The sequence below is a fragment of the Barbus barbus genome, assembly GCF_936440315.1.
Source record: "Barbus barbus genome assembly, chromosome: 7".
NCBI classification, from domain to species: Eukaryota; Metazoa; Chordata; class Actinopteri; order Cypriniformes; family Cyprinidae; genus Barbus; species Barbus barbus.
This window is the reverse complement of record NC_136735.1, coordinates 8402671-8425755: the sequence shown is the minus strand read 5'-3', so window position 1 is coordinate 8425755 and position 23085 is coordinate 8402671. Positions and strand designations below refer to the sequence as shown.

The 23085-nt window shown below is 35.2% G+C and overlaps 1 protein-coding gene across 1 annotated transcript; it reads right to left on the bottom strand.

Annotated features, from left to right (window-relative positions):
• Nucleotides 1-1524: 1524 nt before the first annotated feature.
• LOC306872577 (glycogen synthase kinase-3 beta-like) lies at nt 1525-22753 on the bottom strand. The gene is made up of 12 exons (XM_079421189.1): nt 22467-22753; nt 22057-22188; nt 16377-16570; nt 16173-16256; nt 7126-7236; nt 6654-6784; nt 5487-5593; nt 4410-4507; nt 3945-4040; nt 3504-3690; nt 2349-2444; nt 1525-2260 (listed from the first exon to the last, which is right to left on the bottom strand). The coding sequence occupies exons 2-12, from the start codon at nt 22142-22144 to the stop codon at nt 2193-2195; spliced, it is 1260 nt and encodes a 419-aa protein (XP_079277315.1). The 5' UTR covers nt 22145-22188; nt 22467-22753; the 3' UTR covers nt 1525-2192.
• Nucleotides 22754-23085: the final 332 nt, after the last annotated feature.

The following is a 23085-nucleotide window of genomic DNA, read 5'->3' as shown; positions in this document are numbered from 1 at the left end:
AAGTGTCTGGAAGCTAAAATGGCAAAACATTCTCAGCTACAGCTTTAAAATCTCAGATACGTTCATGTATATATGGCAAATCACATTGGGTGTCACATTAGGTTTTATTTCAGTGATGCGAAGTGTCTTCAAATTTGACCACAACACAGTATTTGAGAGTTAGGGAGTTAGAAATGAATAATTAGTAGTTAACTTAATCACGAGTTTGGAACAACCTGAGTGCGAGCAAACAATGCTTATTTTCATAAATGGGTGAATTATCGCTTTAACTTTGCAACAGAACAGATGGATATTCTTTCAACAGCACTTTTGGGAGGGACATAAACAGTCTGTAGTGACTCTTCTGTACTAATTCACGACCGCATTCGGAGAAACGAGATACAACAGCCTCAGTTGTGCACTTCCACTAACACTAGGGGACACTGAAGAGAACGAGAGGAAGAAAAACAACAAGAAATGGAAGCGAATGTACTGTAGAGAAAGCGTTCCCATCTTATCTTCTTCCGCCTCATCATTTCACTGATGGAGCAGTCTAGATGGTTAAGGGTTTCAAACCGCTTTCAGCCGCTCATTCCTGCTAAATTCTAACATAAAATGACACGATTTTCAGAACTAAACCTGACATCTCTTTCTTTAGGCTGGAATTTGCGGTGCAGAAATATGTTCACATGTTCCCTTTTAAAGGGATAGTTCACCCAAAAATGAAAATTCCGTCATTAATTACTCACCCGCGTGTCGTTCCAAACCCTTAAGTCCTTCGTTCATCTTCGGAACACAAATTAAGATATTTTGATGAAATCCAAGAGCTTTCTGATCCTCCATAGACATTAACACAACTGCAATGTTCCCAGGTCCAGAAACGTAGCAAGGGCATCGGTAAAATAGTCCATGTGACATCAGAGACTCAACCATAATTTTACAAAGCTATGAGAATACTTTTTGTGCACAAAGAATACAAAAATAATGACTTTATTCAACAATTCTTCTCTTCCACATCCTGTCGCATTGCACCGCGGCAGATGGGATGAGGGGGAGAATTGTTGAATAAAGTAATTATTTTTGTATTCTTCGTGCACAAAAAGTATTCTCGTAGCTTTGTAAAATTATGGTTGAGTCTCTGATGTCACATGGACTATTTTACCGATGCCCTTGCTACATTTCTGGGTCTCGGAACAGAGCTCTCGGATTTCATCAAAAATATCTTAATCTGTGTTCCGAAGATGAACGAAGGATTTAAGGGTTTGGAACAACATGAGGGTGAGTAATTAATGACAGAATTTTCATTTTTGGTTGAACTATCCCTTTAAGGTCCTGACTATTCTTTTCCTTAATTTCGTGCTTATTTTGTTTAGCTCACTAATCAGCATACAGTATTTATAGACATAAGACGTACAGCATGCGCTCACACACACACACACACACGCTCACAGAAAATGATCCGATATTACGTGTGTCAACATCTGTAGAGTTCAGTGAAGTATTATACAATGGGAAAGAGGAAGACGAGCAGGAAACGAATGGATAATGTCACTCCTTCAAAGGTGGTGGAAAACAAAGAGGTACACAGCAGCATACAGCTTAAGCATATAACATATATCTGCCCAATACTGAGGGAAAAGGCAAAAGTCATTAGCATATATTTCACATAGTCTACAGAATGTACACAAACCCTGGAAATCAGTCCATGCCGTTAAAGATTTGGTCATATTGACCAATCAGAAACCAGCTTTCTTGTATCCCACCTGCGCCATCTGTGTCAGCTCATATTCAAAGTCTTTGTCTCTACCCATAGGTGACAAGGAAGGGGTCCGAGACAATTATAAAAGAAGCAGCGGCTACAGCATACTGATTTCCCTTTAAAAAATGTCAAATTAGACATATGAAAACTTATTTGTATGTGTAACGGTTTATATAAGTGTATATATAGAGAAAAAGAGAGACAGAGAGAGAGAGAACTGTCAAACATCACTGCAGATAATCCTGAGGCGGTGTTTCTGAGCCCTCGATTCGTCCTTTAGAGCAATAAATAAAAAAATAATAAAAACAAAGACAATGACTGGGGGAAGGTTTGGTTTGGTGCATCCATCATATCATGAGCTTTTCGGTTAGTTTTAGCCACGCCTTTGACCCTGGGAGTAGGCGTGGCTAATAAGCAGCAGCATAAAAGTGGCCCATTGACGGGTGGATGGGGTTCAAGTTGAAGGATTAGGGGCGGCAGAGGCAGCGTTGGTGTTCAGACCACGATCACCACTGTTGGCACCTGGAACAGTAAGAGATGGTTATAACAAAAAAAAGAGGTGGTGAGGACAGTCTTGAGGTTTGTGAGAAACCGAAGGTGAAAAACTGACCTGTTGCAGCCAAGGCAGACTGGGAAGAGTTTTCTGCCTGGTTCTGAGCATGTGCAGGAATAAGTAAGGAGGCCAGCGAGGGGTTACTGGACAACTCTGATGATTAAATGCAATGGATATTAGTGCAAAAGGCAGAATTATGCAAGTGAAAACACATTTACACTAACATTCAAAAAAAAAGTTTGGGCCCAGTAAGATTTTTTTGTTGTTGAAAGAAATCTCGAATTTACAGACAGTAAAAACATTTTAATGTACAAAAGATTTTAATTCTAATAGATTCTCTTCTTAATCTATTTATTCATCAAAGAAAAATTAAAAATTAAAAAATTCAGTTTTAACAAAAAAAAAATTAACCAGCAAAACTGCTTTTAACATTGATGATCGTAAGAAATGTTTCTTGAGCAGCAACTCATCATATGTGACCCTGGACCACAAAACCAGTCATAAGGGTCAATTTTTTGAAATAGAGATTTATATATCATCTGAAAGTTGAATAAATAAGATTTCCATTGATGTATGGTTTGTTAGGATAGGACAATATTTGGCTGTGATACAACAGTTTGAATATCTAGAATCTGAGGGTGCAAACAAATCAAAATATTGAGAAAATTGCCTTTAAAGTTGTCCAAATGAAGTCCTTAGCAATGCTACTAATCAAAAATTAAGTTTTGATATATTTACGGAAGGAAATTCACAAAATATGTTCATGGAACATGATCTTTACTTAATATCCTAATGATTTTTGCATAAAATAAAAATCAATAATTTTGACCCACACAATGTATTGTTGGCTATTGCTACATATATACCCCAGCAACTTAAGACTGGTTTTGTGGTCTAGGGTCACATATTAGAATGACTTCTGAAGGATCATGTGAAACTAAAGACTGGAGCAAAGATGCTGAAAATTCAGCTTTGCATCACAGGAATAAATTACATGTTAAATGTATCCAAATAGAAAACAGTTATTTTAAATTGTAATAATATTTCACAATATTTCTGTTTTTACTGCATTTTTGACTTTCAAAAACGTTTTAAAATTGTTACCGACACCAAATATTTGAATGATGGTGCACATTTGCTATTAAAATCAGTTAATACTTGTTGCCATACATCAAAAAGATTAACTCAATCATGGTCATTTGTGCAGCATACCCTGTGTAGTGAAATTAAACAGCACAGGCCTCTCTCTTCCATTCGGGAGCTTGAGGTTGGGCTCACGGAGCTCGTCAAAGAAAGTGTGAGCGCAGGCCTCCAGAGGAGTGAATCGGGCCGTAGGCGTGTACTCCAACAATCGGGAACAAAGAGCTATCGCCTCCGGAGGGGTCCGGGGCCGGAAAACCTATCATATGGACAACAACGCAGGACTTTTGAATGCTTTATACAAAAACTTTTAATTAAAATTTTTGACTGTACAAAATGCTTTTTTGGGGGAAATTATACTCTATTTTGGAGATTTATACTCTAAATAAGTCACAGGTGAGCAATTAAAGTGCATCTGTGTTCATAGAAAAACTCAGACGCATAAGATAAAAAGACCAGAATCACAGTCTAGAATTAAAGTGATAAAAAACACATGGAAACACTCATGCTAACCTTAGTCCACGGGTGTGCCTTTATCTGTGGAAACTTGAATTCAGTATAATTTGGGTTCATCTCCCGGATCTGCTCCCGTGTAGGAGTTCCCAGCACCTGGAGGAAACAAGTTCTCTTATTCTGTTGCAATTAAAATATATAGTCCACACCACAACTATTACAACTATATACAGAGGAACAATGTAGTTGGAATCACTTTCAGTGATTTTTGTTTCATATTTTTTTTTTAACTATAAAAAGATTGACAGCATTTCAGAAACCTTCCTACTTTAAAGCACACTGCACTTCTGAAGTGCATGCTCATAATAAATTTTATCGGTTCGTTATAACACTAGAATTAATTTTATTAATATTATTTGTACTAGAAAAGTGCAAAATGAGACACTTCAGCAAAAACAAAAGTTGCCGCAATCAAATTTTAAAAATTATTTATGAAACTCGCATGCAACACACACGCTTCCATACCTTGATGATTTCAACGAGCTGATCGACGCCACTGTCACCAGGAAAAATGGGCTGTCCAAGCAGCAGCTCGGCCAGTACACAGCCCGCCGACCAAATGTCTGTATGGAAACAAAGGTAAACACTGAATATTACAACACTTACTCTTCTCACAACAAAGATTAGCAGCACAAATGTATTCAATCACATTTCATTAGCATGTCTCAGTCTTGTTTTTAAGTTATTTTAGCATTATACGACAACTTTGTTGGTGTTGTGGTTTACTGAAACATTTAGAAATAGCTGCAATATGAATCGTTGATGCATGTAGTTTTAACCACGAAATTATGCAAATTAATTCATTTTAAATCCTATATCACTTAATATGTCTGAAACAGCAAATAGTCAAATTGATTTTTTTTTAAAGAAATTAATACTGTTATTCAGCAAGAACGCATTACATTTATCAAAAGTGACAGTAAAGACATTAATAATGTTATAAAGATTTCTATTTCAAATAAATGCTGTTCTTTTGAACTTTCTATTCATTAAAGAATCCTGAAAAAAAATGCATCTCAGTTTCAAGAGACTGAAATACTAGAGTAATGATTGCCATCACAGGTCATGATTCCTGTCCGAGGTCTTCCGTCTGCTCGCCACCAGAGGTCACCTTTGCATTATATTGATTCCCCACACCACACAGACTGTTACAAGTCAGCCTGGACTACATTTCCCATGTTCCATTGCACTGATTATGCACTCACCTGCAGCCAATCACACACACTTTAAATACAAGGCCCTAACCAGAGTCCAGTTTTGTTTAGAACGTTATATATATATGGTTAAATAAATATATATATAATTTATTTTTTAGACAGCACAGCACAAAGACAATGATTTACTAAATCTAACACTCAAGTTAAAATGAATCTATTGCACAATATTATCTGAATTAAGTCCTGTTTATATTATGACTGCAAACTGCAACAGGGCAGGATTTTGTATGATACCGAATCTTTTTTTTAAATAGAGTTGGCATTAGTACGCCAGTGCTGGTGGTGGAGTTTAAAACGTTTTAGAATAAAAAGAGCATTAGATTACCTATGCTGGAAGTGTAGTCCGTGGCTCCAAAAATGAGCTCAGGGGCTCTGTAGTAGCGCGAGCAGATGTAGGAAACATTAGGCTCACCACGCACCAGCTGCTTAGCACTGCAGGAGACAGAAAGACACAGACCAAACGCGAGACACAGACAGAGAGAATTAGACATAACCAGAAATTACACCAACACGCGTCTACATCAAAACAGCCATCATCATTGGACACATTATCATCACAAGAACAATAATCATGATCATTATCGCCAAACACTAACTACATCCAAATGTTTGTTAACTACGGAGGAACAAAACTTTAAAAAAAGTTCAAGAAGTTTAAAGCAGTTTAATCAAAGTCAGTCATAGATTTAGATCAGAATGATGGGATTTGATCCATGAAATAGTCACTTTCACACACGAGACTTGTTCAGTTGCTGTAAAATTGGCAGATAAAGTTTTCCAGTAAAGGTACCACATCACACAAGCAACGTCTGTCTTTCACATATTCCTCATTCCCTCTACCAACTTCACGAAGTGCATCCTGGGATGCTTTTGAGTTAATATTGTGTATATTATGGACACTTGTTGCATGCTTTTCTTTCAATATTCACAAACATACAAAGCATTTTAAAAGTGCTTTTCTATGCTCATCATGGCTGCATTAATTTGGAATATTTTTCCAATTTAAAATAACTGTTTTCAATTTGAATATATTTTAAAATCTAATTCATTCCTGTGAGGCAAAGCTGAATTTTCAGCATCATTACCCCAGTCTTCAGTGTCACGTGATCCTTCAGAAATCATTCTAATACGCAGATTTGTGCATTTCTTATTATTATCAATGTAGAAAACAGTTGCGCTAATTCATATTTTGTGAAAACTGTGATCCAGAACTTTTATATGAAATATAAATATTCTCTAACAAGGTCTTTTCTGTCACTTTTGGGGGAAAATAGCATGAATTTTTCATCAAAAATGTTTTAATACAAACGCCAAACTTTTGAATGGTAGTGTATGCACAATTTTCTTTGTCAATTAACAAAAGGTTTTATAGATTATGAGCATCAATACAGAACCTCAGGCAACGTTTCAACATTGGCCTTGAAATGAACAAGTGCTGTTAACTTTCCAGCAGATGTTATATGCATGACAGCACCTAATTTCTCCGTCTCACCTTCCAAAGTCACAGAGTTTGAGTACAGCTGTCTCTGGGTCGAGCAGGAGGTTCTGCGGCTTGATGTCTCGATGGCAGATCCCATACGAGTGGATGTACGCTAAGCTGCGGAACAGCTGGTACATGTATAGCTGAAAACACACATAAACAGTGACTTTAATACAGCAGAATTTGCAAGCTGAGATCTACAAAATATTCCACCGTAAAGTTCAGAACGGAACAAAGTCATGGCGCAAACACTCATGAAAACAAGAAAATCCTGCTCATACATCCAGCCAGTATATCTAAACTAACAAGACAACCAAGTTACACCACAAAGCACATGCTACTAGTTGACTGGTTTCACTAAGTAGGTTCTGCAGCTTTGGTTCATGAGCTGGACCAGCAACAAACCAACTTATACCTGCATGGAAAATTCACATGTCTTCAGAATAGTGAATAATAATGTCAGATTCTATTAAACAGATTTTACCTTCACATAGACCATGGGCAGATTCTGCTTGGCTCTGCTGTAGTGTCTGGCCACTCGGTACACGTTTTCAGGCACGTAGTCCATCACCAAATTCAGATACACCTCCTCCTTCTGTGGGTGTGAAGAAAAGAAGGATGAAGTGAGGGATGAAAGGAAACAGGTTGATCATCTTTAAGGGATAGTCCACCTAAAAACGAATATTCGGTCATCTTTTATTCTCTCTCATGTCGGTCCAAACCTGTTTGACTTTCTTTAAATCTACAAAACACACTAAAGATATTTTGAAGAATGTTGGCAACCAAACAGCTTCTGATTCCCACTGACTTGCACTGTATTGACAAGAAACAGAATAGAAGAACAAAAACGGATTTAGGTTCCTATCTTATTTTTTGGTCAGAAAAGCATGACACAGATGTGTGTTTTTATTTGCTTTCTATACAACAGAATGACTAGTTTATTCAAAAATAAATATGCATTACTATGTGGTTACATAATATAGAAGTCATTTTTAGTTTAATTTTAAATATAACATACCATTACAGTGATATACGCTATTGCTCAAACGTTTGGGGTCAGTAATTTGTTTCTTTGAAAGAAATAACACTTATTCTGCAATGGCATATTAAATTGGTCAAAAGTGACAGCAAAGACTTTTATATTGGACAGTATTTCAATCAGTGATGTTCCTTTGAACTTCCTATTCATGAAATAATCCTGAACAAAATTGATCATGGTTTCTTACACACACGACTGTTTTCAGCATTGATTATTTGAACAGTCATTATTTCTCTCTCTCTCTCTCTCTGTTGCCCCCCAGAGACATAAACTCCTTAATGTATCTGGAAAATTAACCTGCCAAAGGCTCTGAGCCAACTCTTGCCTCGCAACAGTGATATCAGCTCTGTGATTGTCCTGTGATTGGCCGAGTGGTTTCTGAGTTGTGCTGTGATTGGCCTTTCATGCACACATACAAATCTTTCGATAAAAGAGGCTGCTAAATGACAAATATTAGTATGCTTTTACACTGGTAATGAGTGAAGACAAGAGTTTCACACATTTTGAGAGAGAGCCGTAATATCATTGATGCTGATTGGTCAATATAGCACTCTAACTATGCTAAAATATATGATATTATAACATCTGCTGAAAAAGCAAATACTAGCATACTTCATGATGTTCAGTATGTACTACAGTCTACTATATTTTACAAGGTTTGTGAAACAGTGCAAAATTTGCAAGGATAAACATTTTAAATGGTAGAACGTTACGCTGTTGCCACATGACCTCATGATGCAGCATGAAAATAAATAGCTGAAATATGCATAAAAATAATAAATATTTATGATAATTTATTTATTTTTGTATTACAGCTTTGGAAAAAATCCACCATGACGTTCGCTGTGAGAAACACTGCAAAAGGAGTAAGAGTTCTGTTATCACTAGAATCATATATATATGATTCGCGTCGAGCGGTTCTTTGCCTCCACGTCGTGCATTAAAATCCTTTAATGCACAGCTAGCCATTGATTATCCCTTACTTATATATAAATTATTGATGTTTTAAAGTTAGGGTATCAGAAACAGATTTATTGCTCTTTTTGACTTTTAAACCATGTTTGTATAAATACATCTTATATTTTAGTAGTCCAAACAAATATCGGGTCAAAAAATAGTTAGAGGTTGGAAGGTCAAGACAAGTGCATTACTTTGTGGGATACATTAGCCATCCACATTTTAGCAAATGTAGCTCGCAGATGCATACTACTGAGTCTAGATTGCATTTCTGTTCTTGACTATAAGGTGACGTGATAGCTAATATCCATGAACACTGATTCAACCACCCCACTGCCAAGCGTGAGTAAACGGGTGAGAATTCTGTCTGGACAGGGTTGCATAACTGAACTGATCCTGTTTCTGTGACACCAGGGGAGCCGTTGGGACAGAGTCGCAGTGGTCAGACACTATGTCACCGTGCTGGAATGGAGGGTTAAACCGGTGAGGACAGCCCTGCTCTCACTGCCCGTCAATGAGACGGCCAGAGACACCCGCTTCACCGGCCATAAACATACTCTACGCAAGCTAAATTATCAGGTTAACATGTGTCTGCCTTACTGTGGTGCTAACATATCTCATTACATTAGCATTAGACTTCCCTTCAAATTGCAGATATGCTTATACTTACTTAAAGTAGTGTCTTAACAAAACAAACCATATAATCAAGAAGAGAGTGAAATAAACAGGCCGATCCATTTTTTTAAAAAAGAAGGAAAGTGGCACATACACTGCCATTCAAAAGAGTTGGGTCAGTAAGATTTTTTAAATATTTTTGAAAGCACCAAGGCTACATTTATTTGATCAAATATAACAGACAAAATGTTAAATATAATTACAGTTTAAAATAACTGTTTTCTATTTGAATACATGTTAAAATGTAATATATTCCTGTGATGCAAAGCTGAATTTCCAGCATCATAACTCTTCAGTGTCACATGATCCTTCAGAAATCATTCTAATATGCAGATTTCCTGATCAAGGAACATTTCTTATAATTACTAATGTTGACAACAGTGCTGCTTAATATTTTTTTGTGAAAACTGTGATATAAAGTTGCATCCTCGCTGGAAATTAATATAAAAAACATGTACTGACCCCAAATGTTTAAAGAGCTGAGTATATTTTGTTGTTGAAAGACCAGATGACCAAGACTTTCAGTGTTTCAAGGCATAATGTGTGTCCTGAATTAATACACCAGTGTAAAGTATGTTTCAGGCCATAGTATCCCTTCAATCCATCACGACTGGCCAATCACTGACAACATCCTACTTTCTGTTTCTTTTCTTTTATGCTTCTCAAAGCACCCCTCACACATGATCTCTTTCTCTACGTCTTCCTTTCTGTCTTTGTTACAAAAGAGAAGCCCTGCCGGTGTGTGTAAGAATAACTCAAGAGTAACCGTACACCCTGCAGCCTCTCGTATGTGCATCGCTGTGTACGTGCGTCTTTAGGTTAGATGGCTGAAATTCTGTGAACTGAACTGGTTCACGAAGGGATAAACCAGTCTTTACGTGGTTCCACCATTAGGATGGCCTGGGTTCGGGTTCAGCATTGGCAAAACAACATGCCTGTTAAACAAACACATTGAATTTGTGTGATATATTGATTACTGTGGTTGCAATCAGTTGATTTAAATATGTTGCCATGGTAACATGATTGATCTGGCTAACACCGATTAAGATTTATCGAATTGCAAGAATGACTTCTGATCGTCTTGGAAGCACCAGTTTAATACACATACGATGCGATTTTAAAGGAGTAAGTTTTTTTAAGCAAATACTTTATTCAGCAAGAACGCATCAAATTGACCAAATAGACATTATAATATTACAAAAGATTTCTAAAACTAAAATTAACACTCTATTATACACTATATTATATTCTATTTACTTGTCTCCTCTTATTTATTATATATAGACATCCTTGACCCTCTAACACTAGCACTCTCTATCTATCCTATTCTATTCTACTCTATTCAATCTAATTTTTATTTATAAAAGACCTTGACCCTCCAACACTAGCACTCTCTATTCTATTCTATTCGATTCTATTCTATCTACTTTTTATTTATAAAAAACCTTGACTCTCCAACACTAGCACTCTCTATTCTATTCTATTCTATTCTATTCTATTCTATTCTATTCTATTCTATTCTATCCTATCTACTTTTTATTTATAAAAAACCTTGACCCTCCAACACTAGCACTCTCTATTCTTTTCCATTCTATTCTATCTACTTTTTATTTATAAAAAACCTTGACCCTCCAACACTAGCACTCTCTATTCTTTTCCATTCTATTCTATCTACTTTTTATTTATAAAAAACCTTGACCCTCCAACACTAGCACTCTCTATTCTATTCTATCTATTTTTTATTTATAAAAAACCTTGGCCCTCCAACACTAGCACTCTCTATTCTATTCCATTCTATTCTATTCTATCTGCTTTTTATTTATAAAAACCTTGACTCTCCAACACTAGCACTCTCTATTCTATTCTATTCTATTCTATTCTATTCTATCTATTTTTTATTTATAAAAACCTTGACTCTCCAACACTAGCACTCTCTATTCTATTCCATTCTATTCTATTCTATTCTATTCTATCTACGTTTATTTATAAAAAAAACCTTGACCCTCCAACACTAGCACTCTCTATTCTATTCTATTCTATCTATTTTTTATTTATAAAAAAACTTGACCCTCCAACACTAGCACTCTCTATTCTATTCCATTCTATTCTATCTACGTTTATTTACAAAAAAAACTTGACCCTCCAACACTAGCACTCTCTATTCTATGCCATTCTATTCTATTCTATCTACGTTTATTTATAAAAAAAAACTTGACCCTCCAACACTAGCACTCTATTCTATTCCATTCTATTCTATTCTATTCTATTCTATTCTATTCTATTCTATTCTATTCTATTCACGTTTATTTATAAAAAACATTGACCCTCCAACACTAGCACTCTCTATTCTATTCTATTCTATTCTATTCTATCTATTTTTTATTTATAAAAACCTTGACTCTCCAACACTAGCACTCTCTATTCTATTCCATTCTATTCTATTCTATTCTATTCTATCTACGTTTATTTATAAAAAAAACCTTGACCCTCCAACACTAGCACTCTCTATTCTATTCTATCTATTTTTTATTTATAAAAAAACTTGACCCTCCAACACTAGCACTCTCTATTCTATTCCATTCTATTCTATCCTATCTATTTTTTATTTATAAAAAACTTGACCCTCCAACACTAGCACTCTCTATTCTATTCTATTCTATCCTATCTACTTTTTATTTATAAAAAAACCTTGACCCTCCAACACTAGCACTCTCTATTCTTTTCCATTCTATTCTATCTACTTTTTATTTATAAAAAACCTTGACCCTCCAACACTAGCACTCTCTATTCTATTCTATCTATTTTTTATTTATAAAAAACCTTGGCCCTCCAACACTAGCACTCTCTATTCTATTCCATTCTATTCTATTCTATCTGCTTTTTATTTATAAAAACCTTGACTCTCCAACACTAGCACTCTCTATTCTATTCCATTCTATTCTATTCTATTCTATTCTATCTATTTTTTATTTATAAAAACCTTGACTCTCCAACACTAGCACTCTCTATTCTATTCCATTCTATTCTATTCTATTCTATTCTATCTACGTTTATTTATAAAAAAAACCTTGACCCTCCAACACTAGCACTCTCTATTCTATTCTATTCTATTCTATCTATTTTTTATTTATAAAAAAACTTGACCCTCCAACACTAGCACTCTCTATTCTATTCCATTCTATTCTATCTACGTTTATTTACAAAAAAAACTTGACCCTCCAACACTAGCACTCTCTATTCTATGCCATTCTATTCTATTCTATCTACGTTTATTTATAAAAAAAAACTTGACCCTCCAACACTAGCACTCTATTCTATTCCATTCTATTCTATTCTATTCTATTCTATTCACGTTTATTTATAAAAAACATTGACCCTCCAACACTAGCACTCTCTATTCTATTCTATTCTATTCTATTCTATTCTATCTATTTTTTATTTATAAAAACCTTGACTCTCCAACACTAGCACTCTCTATTCTATTCCATTCTATTCTATTCTATTCTATTCTATTCTATCTACGTTTATTTATAAAAAAAACCTTGACCCTCCAACACTAGCACTCTCTATTCTATTCTATTCTATCTATTTTTTATTTATAAAAAAACTTGACCCTCCAACACTAGCACTCTCTATTCTATTCCATTCTATTCTATCTACGTTTATTTACAAAAAAAACTTGACCCTCCAACACTAGCACTCTCTATTCTATGCCATTCTATTCTATTCTATCTACGTTTATTTATAAAAAAAAACTTGACCCTCCAACACTAGCACTCTATTCTATTCCATTCTATTCTATTCTATTCTATTCACGTTTATTTATAAAAAACATTGACCCTCCAACACTAGCACTCTCTATTCTATTCCATTCTATTCTATTCTATCTACGTTTATTTATAAAAAACTTGACCCTCCAACACTAGCACTCTCTATTCTATTCCATTCTATTCTATTCCATTCTATGCTATCTACTTTTTATTTATAAAAAACATTGACCCTCCAACACTAGCACTCTCTATTCTATTCCATTCTATTCTATTCTATCTACGTTTATTTATAAAAAACTTGACCCTCCAACACTAGCACTCTCTATTCTATTCCATTCTATTCTATCTACTTTTTATTTATAAAAAACCTTGACCCTCCAACACTAGCACTCTCTATTCTTTCAAGAACATTAAAAATCTTAGCAAAAGGAAGTGTATTAATAGAGATATACACATATCAACGTATGTAAAATTTTCGAGGAAGTAATATTGAAAATCCTAACTTCTTGCCCAAGTCAGCACAGAGAAAAAAAAAACACTGCTAAACACTGCTTTAGTCATGGAAAGGTCCTTGATTGCCTTTCTGACTGATGTGACACTTCGATTGAATTCACTCAATCCAAAATGTAAAGGGAAACAAAGGAGCATGTGAATGAAACAGACCCAGAGTTTCACAACCAATCATTTTCCAAACCACAGCCAAAGCATGAGCTGCAATCTATATTTATATATGAATGCGGCCCTCCTGGCTGAAGTGGACTGCCTCTGACATGAACTATGCATATATGAACATGGTTAGTGTTGGGTTACATTGTGGTCCCTTGGTCTTCTTTCTCAAAAAGAAAGAAATGGTTGAATTTGGATGTCTGCAGCTTGTAAAGTTAAAACTTTACTCTCAGGTATGTAATGTTATAGTATTCTCGTTATAGGATCCTGACAAGTCTCCGATCCTATTTGTGTGATCTGTTTACAGATTATACATTAAAAGAGAAGTCTGAACTCATATAGACCTGAACTCTGTGAACTCTCTACACACACACATTGTTCCTATGGTTGGCTGCACAGGAGCCAGAGCTTGTTGTCATACAGTAAAAATAGGGCTGGTCTAACAGTTTAGCTTCCCATCAATCAAAAGTTTCCTACTGAGCTGTCACTGGCCTCTTCTGTGACAGGTTTTACCCCCAGGGCTATCACAGGATTGCCAGAAATCCCATCCACAGGTCATCGCTGGAGGGCATGAGCAGCCTGAGCTGTAAATCACAACAAAAATACCACCCTGTTTGGATAGCAGATGTCTTCCAGTGTATGAACTGTATGCATGTGCATATTATTTATAGATCTATTTAAAAATTATTTGAAGAAGAATGACAATGTTTTTTGTATGTTTACCGCACTTTTAGATGGAGTTCCCTTCTGGGACAGTAAAGTATATTTCATTCAATTTGTTCATAACATACTGGAGAACCTTGCAAAAGTCCCCCCAAATAAAGAAATAAAAAGACAAAATCTGTTTATATGTTGCATAAAAATTATAGTACCATTCGTATTTGTTTATTCAATATTTATTATTTATTCATTCATTCCTTTTTTCGGTTGAGATACTTTTTAATGAAATATATATGTTTATAAATATATACAAAAATATTCAAAAGTATAAAAATGTCACTAAATATATGCATGAAGTAAAAAACAACAGCACTTTTAAGATTGATTGATTACTTATTTATTTATTCAGGTTTTATGAAGGTAAATTTAAGACTTTTAAGACATTTTTACAGAAAATGTAACAAATGCTCCCAACTACTAGAATATGGAAATTTTTACTGAACCTTCTGAAAAAAAAAAAAAAAAAAATGGTTTATTATCAGTATTTTTGTCTTGTTTTCCAGTGCAAATGCCTAAAGATTCTTTAAGCAAGATATGTTTACTTAAGAAGCAGTATTAAGACAATTTCTGAAAAAACAAAAGACTTCATATTCAAGTAAATGTATCTTGAGTTTAAGAATTTAAGAAACAAAAACACTGAGGAAGATATTCAATTTTGCAGTGCATGCAACATTTAAATCCATGAATTTAAGACCTTTTTAGGCATTAATTCTGTCAGGACTACTATCGTCAAAGATGATTGGCAATTAGCATACAGTTTGGATTGGCGGTATGGTTCTGTTCTGGGCAAGAACACCCTGCGCAATGGATAGCATGGATGAGAGCAGGGAGAGCAGCGATAACCCTCCAGGGTAAACAGAACAGAACCAGCAAAATTATTGCAGATTTTTTAAAGTTCAGTAATTTTATGTACACATTTGAAATTTGTCTGATTCAAAAGAGAATCAGAAGGCTGGATCCTGACTGACAGAGGAGGAGCTGGGGATGGAGGAGGGTAATTAGCTATTGAGCAAAGCGAAAACTGCTGATAATACTGACGACCTTATATATGGATGCTTAGATAGGTGTCATATTCCTATAGGTAGATGGGGATCAGCTGAGAGTCAGCTGACGCGAGCTTGACTAACGTGACCTGCCAGAACTAACGCTACGCTCAATTTTGTGGAAGGGGCGAATTAAGTCTTTTTAAGATCAGCAGAAACCCTGTTATTATTTATTGTGCCATTTTCATGGCAATTTTCCCACAAATACTTACTATAAAAAAATAATATTACCATAAAATAACTTTAAAAAACTCATTAATGTAATATAGCAATACAAATGATAGAAAATAGGCTTAATTTTCCTTATGTGAAATGTAATTTTATTTACACTACATATTTTTAAAAATAAAAACACTTGACTAAAAGGTCATATTCTATTGGATTTTTTTCAAGTATGAGTTTGCTGGTGTCCAGAGTGTAACTCAGTGTGCAAGAGCCAAACTACCTGCAGGGCTCTGCTGCAGTCCCTCGCAAGCACAGCTCATTAAAAAGTTAGATATCAGACTGCTACTCACTTCAGGTTGCACCATAGGAATACATATCCCACGACCCTGAGCATTTGCTGGAAACTGCTGGACAGCATGTTTCTAGTCTATAGGGCACATGATGCTGCTCAGAAAAAAAAAAAAAAAAAAACAGAGGGAAGAAATGTGGCACTCACTTTGTCTCCGCTGGAGTAGAAGAAGTAGCGCAGACGGACAATGTTACAGTGATCCAACTTCCTCATGATCTGTAACTCACGATTCTGACACAAAAACAAAGAAAGAAAGAATCGTGAGAAATTACATCAATATAATGCTAAATGGTTGCATGGATAAACTTGTCACTTTAAGACTAAATGATAAACCAACAAAGAAATTCTTACCTTAAACCTTTTATCCTGCAGCACCTTCTTTATGGCCACCAGCTCTCCTGTGTCGCACAGCTTCGCTTGATATACGACCCCAAATGAGCCGTTTCCGATGACCTTTGTGTCCGTGTAGCTGACCTCCTGAGGTCGGTCGGGTCCCTGACCGGGGGTCGCAGCCACTGTTGTAACTTTACTGCCATCTTTATCTCCTAAAGTGAGAGAGGAAGTACAATGATTATTCCTTTGTAATGAACTGGCCTGTTTTACATGGTCACATGCGCTCTAGGTGTTACTACGCTCATTAACGTTAGATCCTGCATGTATCATTTATTCACCTGAGCTCGTTTTCAAGTTAAACACATTCACTTCACACCTCATCACGGTTTCGCACCCCTGAGCAAGGGCTTGACAACATGAAAATAGGAAATATGAGGACAAAATGGGAACTGTCCTCAATTATAAAGTAGAAATATATTTTGAAACTCAGTACTCACTTTTTCTCCCTCTCTGTGAGATCATATTTAGGTAACACTTTACAGTAAGGGTACATGAATTAGCATGAATTCATCCAAATATTAATGTGTGAATTATGCATTACTTCATGTATTAATATCTCATGAATTATCAGGAACTATCATGAGTTCAAAGTCTTTCATTCATTACTTCATGGATGAACACCTTAATTAAAAAATTAACTAAGGTGAGTACATCAACATGATTTCTGATTTATTACGCATGACCATGATGTTTTCTTTGTTCACAAAAAAACAAGGTCTTTACTATCCATTGTGGATAAAGCTATGATTATGGTACATAATTTGTTTTGTTCAGCAGAACAAAGACATTCATACAGGTTTGGAATTACTTGAGAGTGAGTAATTGATGACAGAATTTTCATTTTTGGGTGAACTATCCCTTTAAGTGAGATAGTATAAGTATGTGTGTGTTTGGCAGGTCAGGTGAGCCGTGGAGTAAAGTGCAGACAGAGTGCGCGTTCAGCACGGGGAAATGTGATGAGTCAGAGGGCGTGAGTGTGTGCGCACACAATCGCAAGATGAGCTAATAAAGATCTCGGCTCCCAAACTTACGCAGCATGGAATTTTAATTGAGTCACGGCCCATTACTTACCCAGATCATCTTCCCATCCTGCTCCTCTGACACCATCCCGCTCGCGAACTGACTAGTCATTTAGCAATTCAGATAAACCAAGGCATTTAATATAAGACGCAGCTTAGCTTAATCTTCTCCGGTCTAAGAGAGTTTTCAGCATTAATCACATTATCTCACATACAAAATGATTATCCCTCGCCATCCACTATGTTAAGAACAGATGAAAATGAAACATGAACTGATTATGAATATCCAATGATTAGCCCTGCAGAATATAAACACCAAATTTCTACATATCAAGCCTTGTATATTTGTTTTTATTATTATGAATGTTAGTCAGGATGAATTTCATAATTAACTTGAAGCGTATGACAACAGGCTGTCAGGCAAAAACGTTAAAATCCTGAATGATACCAATAAGCCAATAGTTATTTTCATGTTACGACATTAAAATGTACAGTATGAAAAATGGATACTCATTTTGAGATTTACTAAATATTACATTTAACAGTATTACAGCATTTTTTATATATTTACATTACACTATCATTAAAAAAAATTGATATTGAATTTTTTTTTTTTTCATTAGAATTCAAGCATGAATGCATTGAATTGATCAAATGACAGTAACAGTAAAGACAAAAACTTTCAAATAAATGCTGGGTTTTTTAGACTTTCTGTTAAACAAAAAAAATACTGAAAAATAAATATTACAAAAATATGAAGTAGCACAGCTATTTCCAACATTATTAATAATCAGAAATGATTCTTGAGCACAAATCAGCACATTAGAATGATTTCTGAAGGATCATGTTGATGCTGAAAATCCAGCTTTTCATCACAGAAATAAATTACATATAAAAATATATTCAAATAGAAAACGGTTCATTTAAATTGTAATAATATATCACAATATTAATGTTTTTACTGTATTTGTGATCAAATAAATGCAGCCTGGATGAGCATGAGACACTTCATTCAAAAACATCCTACCAACACTATTAATTTGTTACTACAATGTTAAATTTTTGATGATTACTTTTAAGTGAGCATTAAAAGGTAATCTTAATGTAAAAACTGGAAAACAGCACAGTTAAATATCCAATATCTGCCAGTATTTCCCAACTGACACCTACCATATGGTACCAAGATATTATTCTTTCAGCTTTTTGTTCACCGCAAAGACATATTTTGAAATGTCAACAATATCTTAATGATCAACACCAGTACAATTGACCCACTGAACAAACTTCTGTCCCTCACAGGCTCATTTCATACACATTAAATAGACACCTACCCTGAGGAGGTCTATAATAGCTCTAAATAGAAATAAAAACCCTAATTTGCTTGGACAGGTTCATGGCATTATCTTTAATACGAGCTATGAAATGTAATTTCGCAGCTATGAAGAGAGGCCTGCTGCTGTTCTCTGACAAGCATGTCTAGACCTGGACTATTTGGCTTGTGACGATAATAAGCGCGTAACATGCTCCGATGTAGCCCCTCTTTAGGACACACCCTGTGGAGGAAGTCATGCTGCCTCAGCCCTGGGCGTTGCTATGGCAGCAAGATGAGTCAGCTGGTAAGACTGATGCTGGGAGTCATTTGCTGTCAGCTGATCAGATCAACCACAGGACCACCGGCACATACTCTCACATATGCGAGAATTTTTTTTTTTGACATTTTGAAAAAAATCTAAATTTCATAATATGGATTTTTCTTATTTAAATAAGCATTTTTTTATATTTTGAACTAAACTTTTATTCACACACACATATACATATATATATATATATATATATAGTTGGTCAGATGTTTTAAGATTTTTGAAAGGAAGCTCTTATATGCTAAGCAAGGTTGAATTTATTTAATCAAATATAGTAAAAACAATAATATTGTAAATTACTAACACAGCCTAAAATAGCTATTTTCCATTTTAATATAGTTTACAATGTAATTTATTCCTGTGAAGCAAAGCTGAATTTTCTCCATCATTACTCCAGTCTTCAGTGTCACATGATTTTCTGCTCAAGAAACATTTATTATTATTATCGAAATATTGAAAACAGTTGTGCTACTTAATATTTTTGTGAAAACTGATAAACAGTACATTAAAAAGGATTCATTTGAAATATAGATTTTTCTAACATTATACATTTTTTATAAACATTATAAATCTTTTGATCATTTTCATGCATCTCTACAGAAGTATGAATTTCTTTATAATCTTCATGTTTGACTTCTAAGATCAAATGAGGAACTAAAAAAAGAAATGTCTCAACACATTGCAGTGAAGAATTACTTGATGATCAAATTAGTTAGATGTGTTTATATTCCAATAGTGTGTATGTACAAAATTTAATTAAAAAAAAATGTATTATATTCTTTTTTCTTTTTTTTGCAATTACATTGTTGTACTGTTTGAGGGAAAATACAAGCTGCACATGTCTGCTTTTAAACTCTCCAAAACCTAATCCCAAGCAGAAAATAATCTAATGAAACATTGAGTTTCCATTATGGTAGAATACCATTAGACATGGATGTGTTAAGCGCCAGTCAGAGTGCCAGTCCACATGTCCTCCCCTATTGTTAAATCGACTGTGACTCTACAGACAGCTGCTGAGGTATAGGCACTTGGAAAAGAGGTAGAGTCAGAGGTGAGTCACACACATCCCTCTGATCCTCCTTTCCTGAGGAGCACAGTGGTGAGATACACATCATTAGTGCAGGAAATGAGTGATCCAGCTGGGCTGAGGATCAGGAGAGAGGCCTGTCAATCAAACCATGGGGCATGGGTTCAAAGAGGGGCAATGGGCAATTTTACAGCTCATGCAGCTAAACATTATCCAGCTAGAAAGTAAGTGAGATATCAAGTAATAAGCTATGCCTCGAGACATTTATAGCTTATAAATGGGCACTAAAACAAGCTCTGAGCTCATCAAGAAACATCTTCCTTGGTAGGACAATGAATCTAACCAGCTAAAGGGTCTCAGATTAAGCTCTTTATTTATGATTTATTTATTTAGTCATTTAGCAGATGCTTTTATCCAAAGCGATTTACAAATGAGGACATAAGAAGCAATCAAAACCAACAAAAGAGCAAGTGCATTACAAGTCTTGGTTAGCCTAACGTAGTACAGATAATTATTATTATTTATTTTTTTTTAAACAAAAAGACAAATAGATAAAATCAAATTAGAATAGAGAGTGCTAGAGTTAGAGGGTCAAGTAAAGATGGAACAGATGAGTTTTTAGCCGTTTCTTGAAGATGGGTAAGGATTCGGCTGCTCGGATTGAGCTCTTAAAGTGATAGTTCACCCAAAAATGAAAACTGTATCATTTACTCATCCTCCAAACCTGTATGAGTTTCTCCTGTTGAGTACAAAAAAAGAAGATACTTTGAAGAATGTGGGTAAACAAATAGTTGACGGTAGCCATTGACATTTTTTACATATAAAAGTCAATGGCTACCGTCAACTGTTTGGTTACCAGCATTCTTCAAAATATCTTATTTTGTGTTCAACAGAAGAAAGAAACTCATATAGGTTTGGAACGAACTGAGGATGAGTAGATGATAACAGAATTTCTATTTTTGTGTAAACTGTCCCTTTAAATGACAGTTTTGTATGTCCATACAGGAATATGCTGATTAATATCAGAATATGATCAAGAGTTTATCATATAAATGTGATTGCCAAAACTGGACACAGTGTACAAGCCAGTTGGCATATTCCTAAATCAGACATTTGGGTCACATAAACACTTTATTCAGAATAATAGTATATCACGTGACACCTGTCTTTTTCAGACTTCCATAACCTGGAATATTTGATTAATCTGGTTATGGTGATCATTGGGATATAATTGAAGTTAATTAATATTTGAAATTAGCTTTATTTGATATTTTCTGCTTTTATTTTATTTTAGTTAAAGTTTTAATAATTTTGCTGTGTGTTTCTGTCATTATTATTATTTTTTTAATCATGTCTATGTAGCGTTTTTTCATTTTTACCTTTATTTTTAATACATCAAATTAAACTGCGGCAACCAGCTGAAATAAAAAAAAGCTTTTTTTATATTTACGTCTCTTTTATTTCAGTAAATGTTTCATTTATTACAAGTAATGGAAATATTTTTTTTTATAGTTTAAGACAGTTTTAGTTAACTTGTAATCAGGGTGATGTGTTTACATGATTACATGTTTAAAAATCTGATTATTATCTGACAATTCTTGTGCAAGCTAACGCAGTCATTATGTTGCTGAAAAAAAGGTCTGGGTGCTGCAACCTCCCTGGAATAAACTACTGAGCTGTGCAATGATGCCCAGGCAGGGTGCTTTCTCAGACACAATGCAGCAGATGTATTTCCATTGAGCAGATCTGATAATAAGAGACAGGACCTGACCCATCCCTTGAGATCCAGGCAGCATTACATTAGGAGCATGATTATATGACAGATGCTCACAAACTGTATATCATACACATATCCATCCTGATCATAACCAAGTGTGAATTTCTTTATCTTATAGTGTTTGGCTGAGATATATTACGATATGAGATATAGAGTAGTAGATGTTGATGCTTACTGCTGACTTTCATGTTGCCAAAGGCTGAAGGCTGCGGCACTGGCTTGCAGCTCTCCACAAATGAGGTGGTCCTAGGCCGGCCTGACATCTCCCAGATCCCGTTAACTGTTCAACGACGATCCTTATAGGCTCCTTTAACACAAGAGGAAATATCTGGGTTCCGAATAAGCTTCTGTTTAAACAAATGAAGGAAAACTCCAGGTTATCTCTTCCAATGCAATGGATTCAGGGGTGGTCAGCTGATTGTAGATGAAGATATCCGTACATTAACCATCAAATGTGCCGTTTAAAGTCAAATGGAAAGACAAAATCACACTATCTTGGACAGACATTCAGCCTATATCAGTTCACATGAGCATATCCAGCGCGCATGCGCACAGATGAAGTCTGCCGAGATCACATAAACTTACTCAATTATAATTTATCTTTCACTTTGTATCCTTCAGATGTTGCAGGCGGGTATCGATTAAGCTGACACCGATACTTGCCATGGCCACATCAGTCCGTGAATATTGATCTAGATCCGATGAAACGCAAATAATTCAGGCACCTTTCTTCCAAATGAAGGGAAGGATGTCGCTAGGTTTTTCTTGAGCCCTAAAAAAACACAGAATCCCTGACGGACGTTTCCTTCCGAGTGACACAGCCGCTCCGGATACCTCCTGCTAGCGATGTGAGTGAGATTCATCAATGAATCATTCTGAATCGATTCTTTTGAATGAATCTTTCAAAACGACTCGCTCCGGAATCGGACTGGTTCTTGATTCCGCTGATAGTATTGTAAATATTTTAAAAGCCAAATTGCATAAATATTGACCAATAAAACCTAGGTCTACTGTAATTACTCATTCAGCCAAAATGGCAATCAATAATAAGGATTTTTAATTTAAATGAAAATTATATTTAGGTTCTAAACTATAATGTATTTTATGAGTTGGGCCATTGCAGCAAACTGAACTGAACAGGGACACTAAACACTCTTTTACATAATCATCGAAAAGGCATAATAAACAGCAATATGTGTTTTCA

What these genes read in the sequence shown, in the direction of transcription:
- LOC306872577 (XM_079421189.1), bottom strand. Translation starts at nt 22,144, where the DNA reads ATGTCAGGCCGGCCTAGGACCACCTCATTTGTGGAGAGCTGCAAGCCA. An exon ending in TGCAGGATAAAAGGTTTAAG is followed by an intron (nt 16,257 to 16,376) that starts GTAAGAATTTCT and finishes TTTTTGTGTCAG; the next exon opens with AATCGTGAGTTACAGATCAT. An exon ending in AGCTCGTTGAAATCATCAAG is followed by an intron (nt 4,041 to 4,409) that starts GTATGGAAGCGT and finishes TGTTTCCTCCAG; the next exon opens with GTGCTGGGAACTCCTACACG.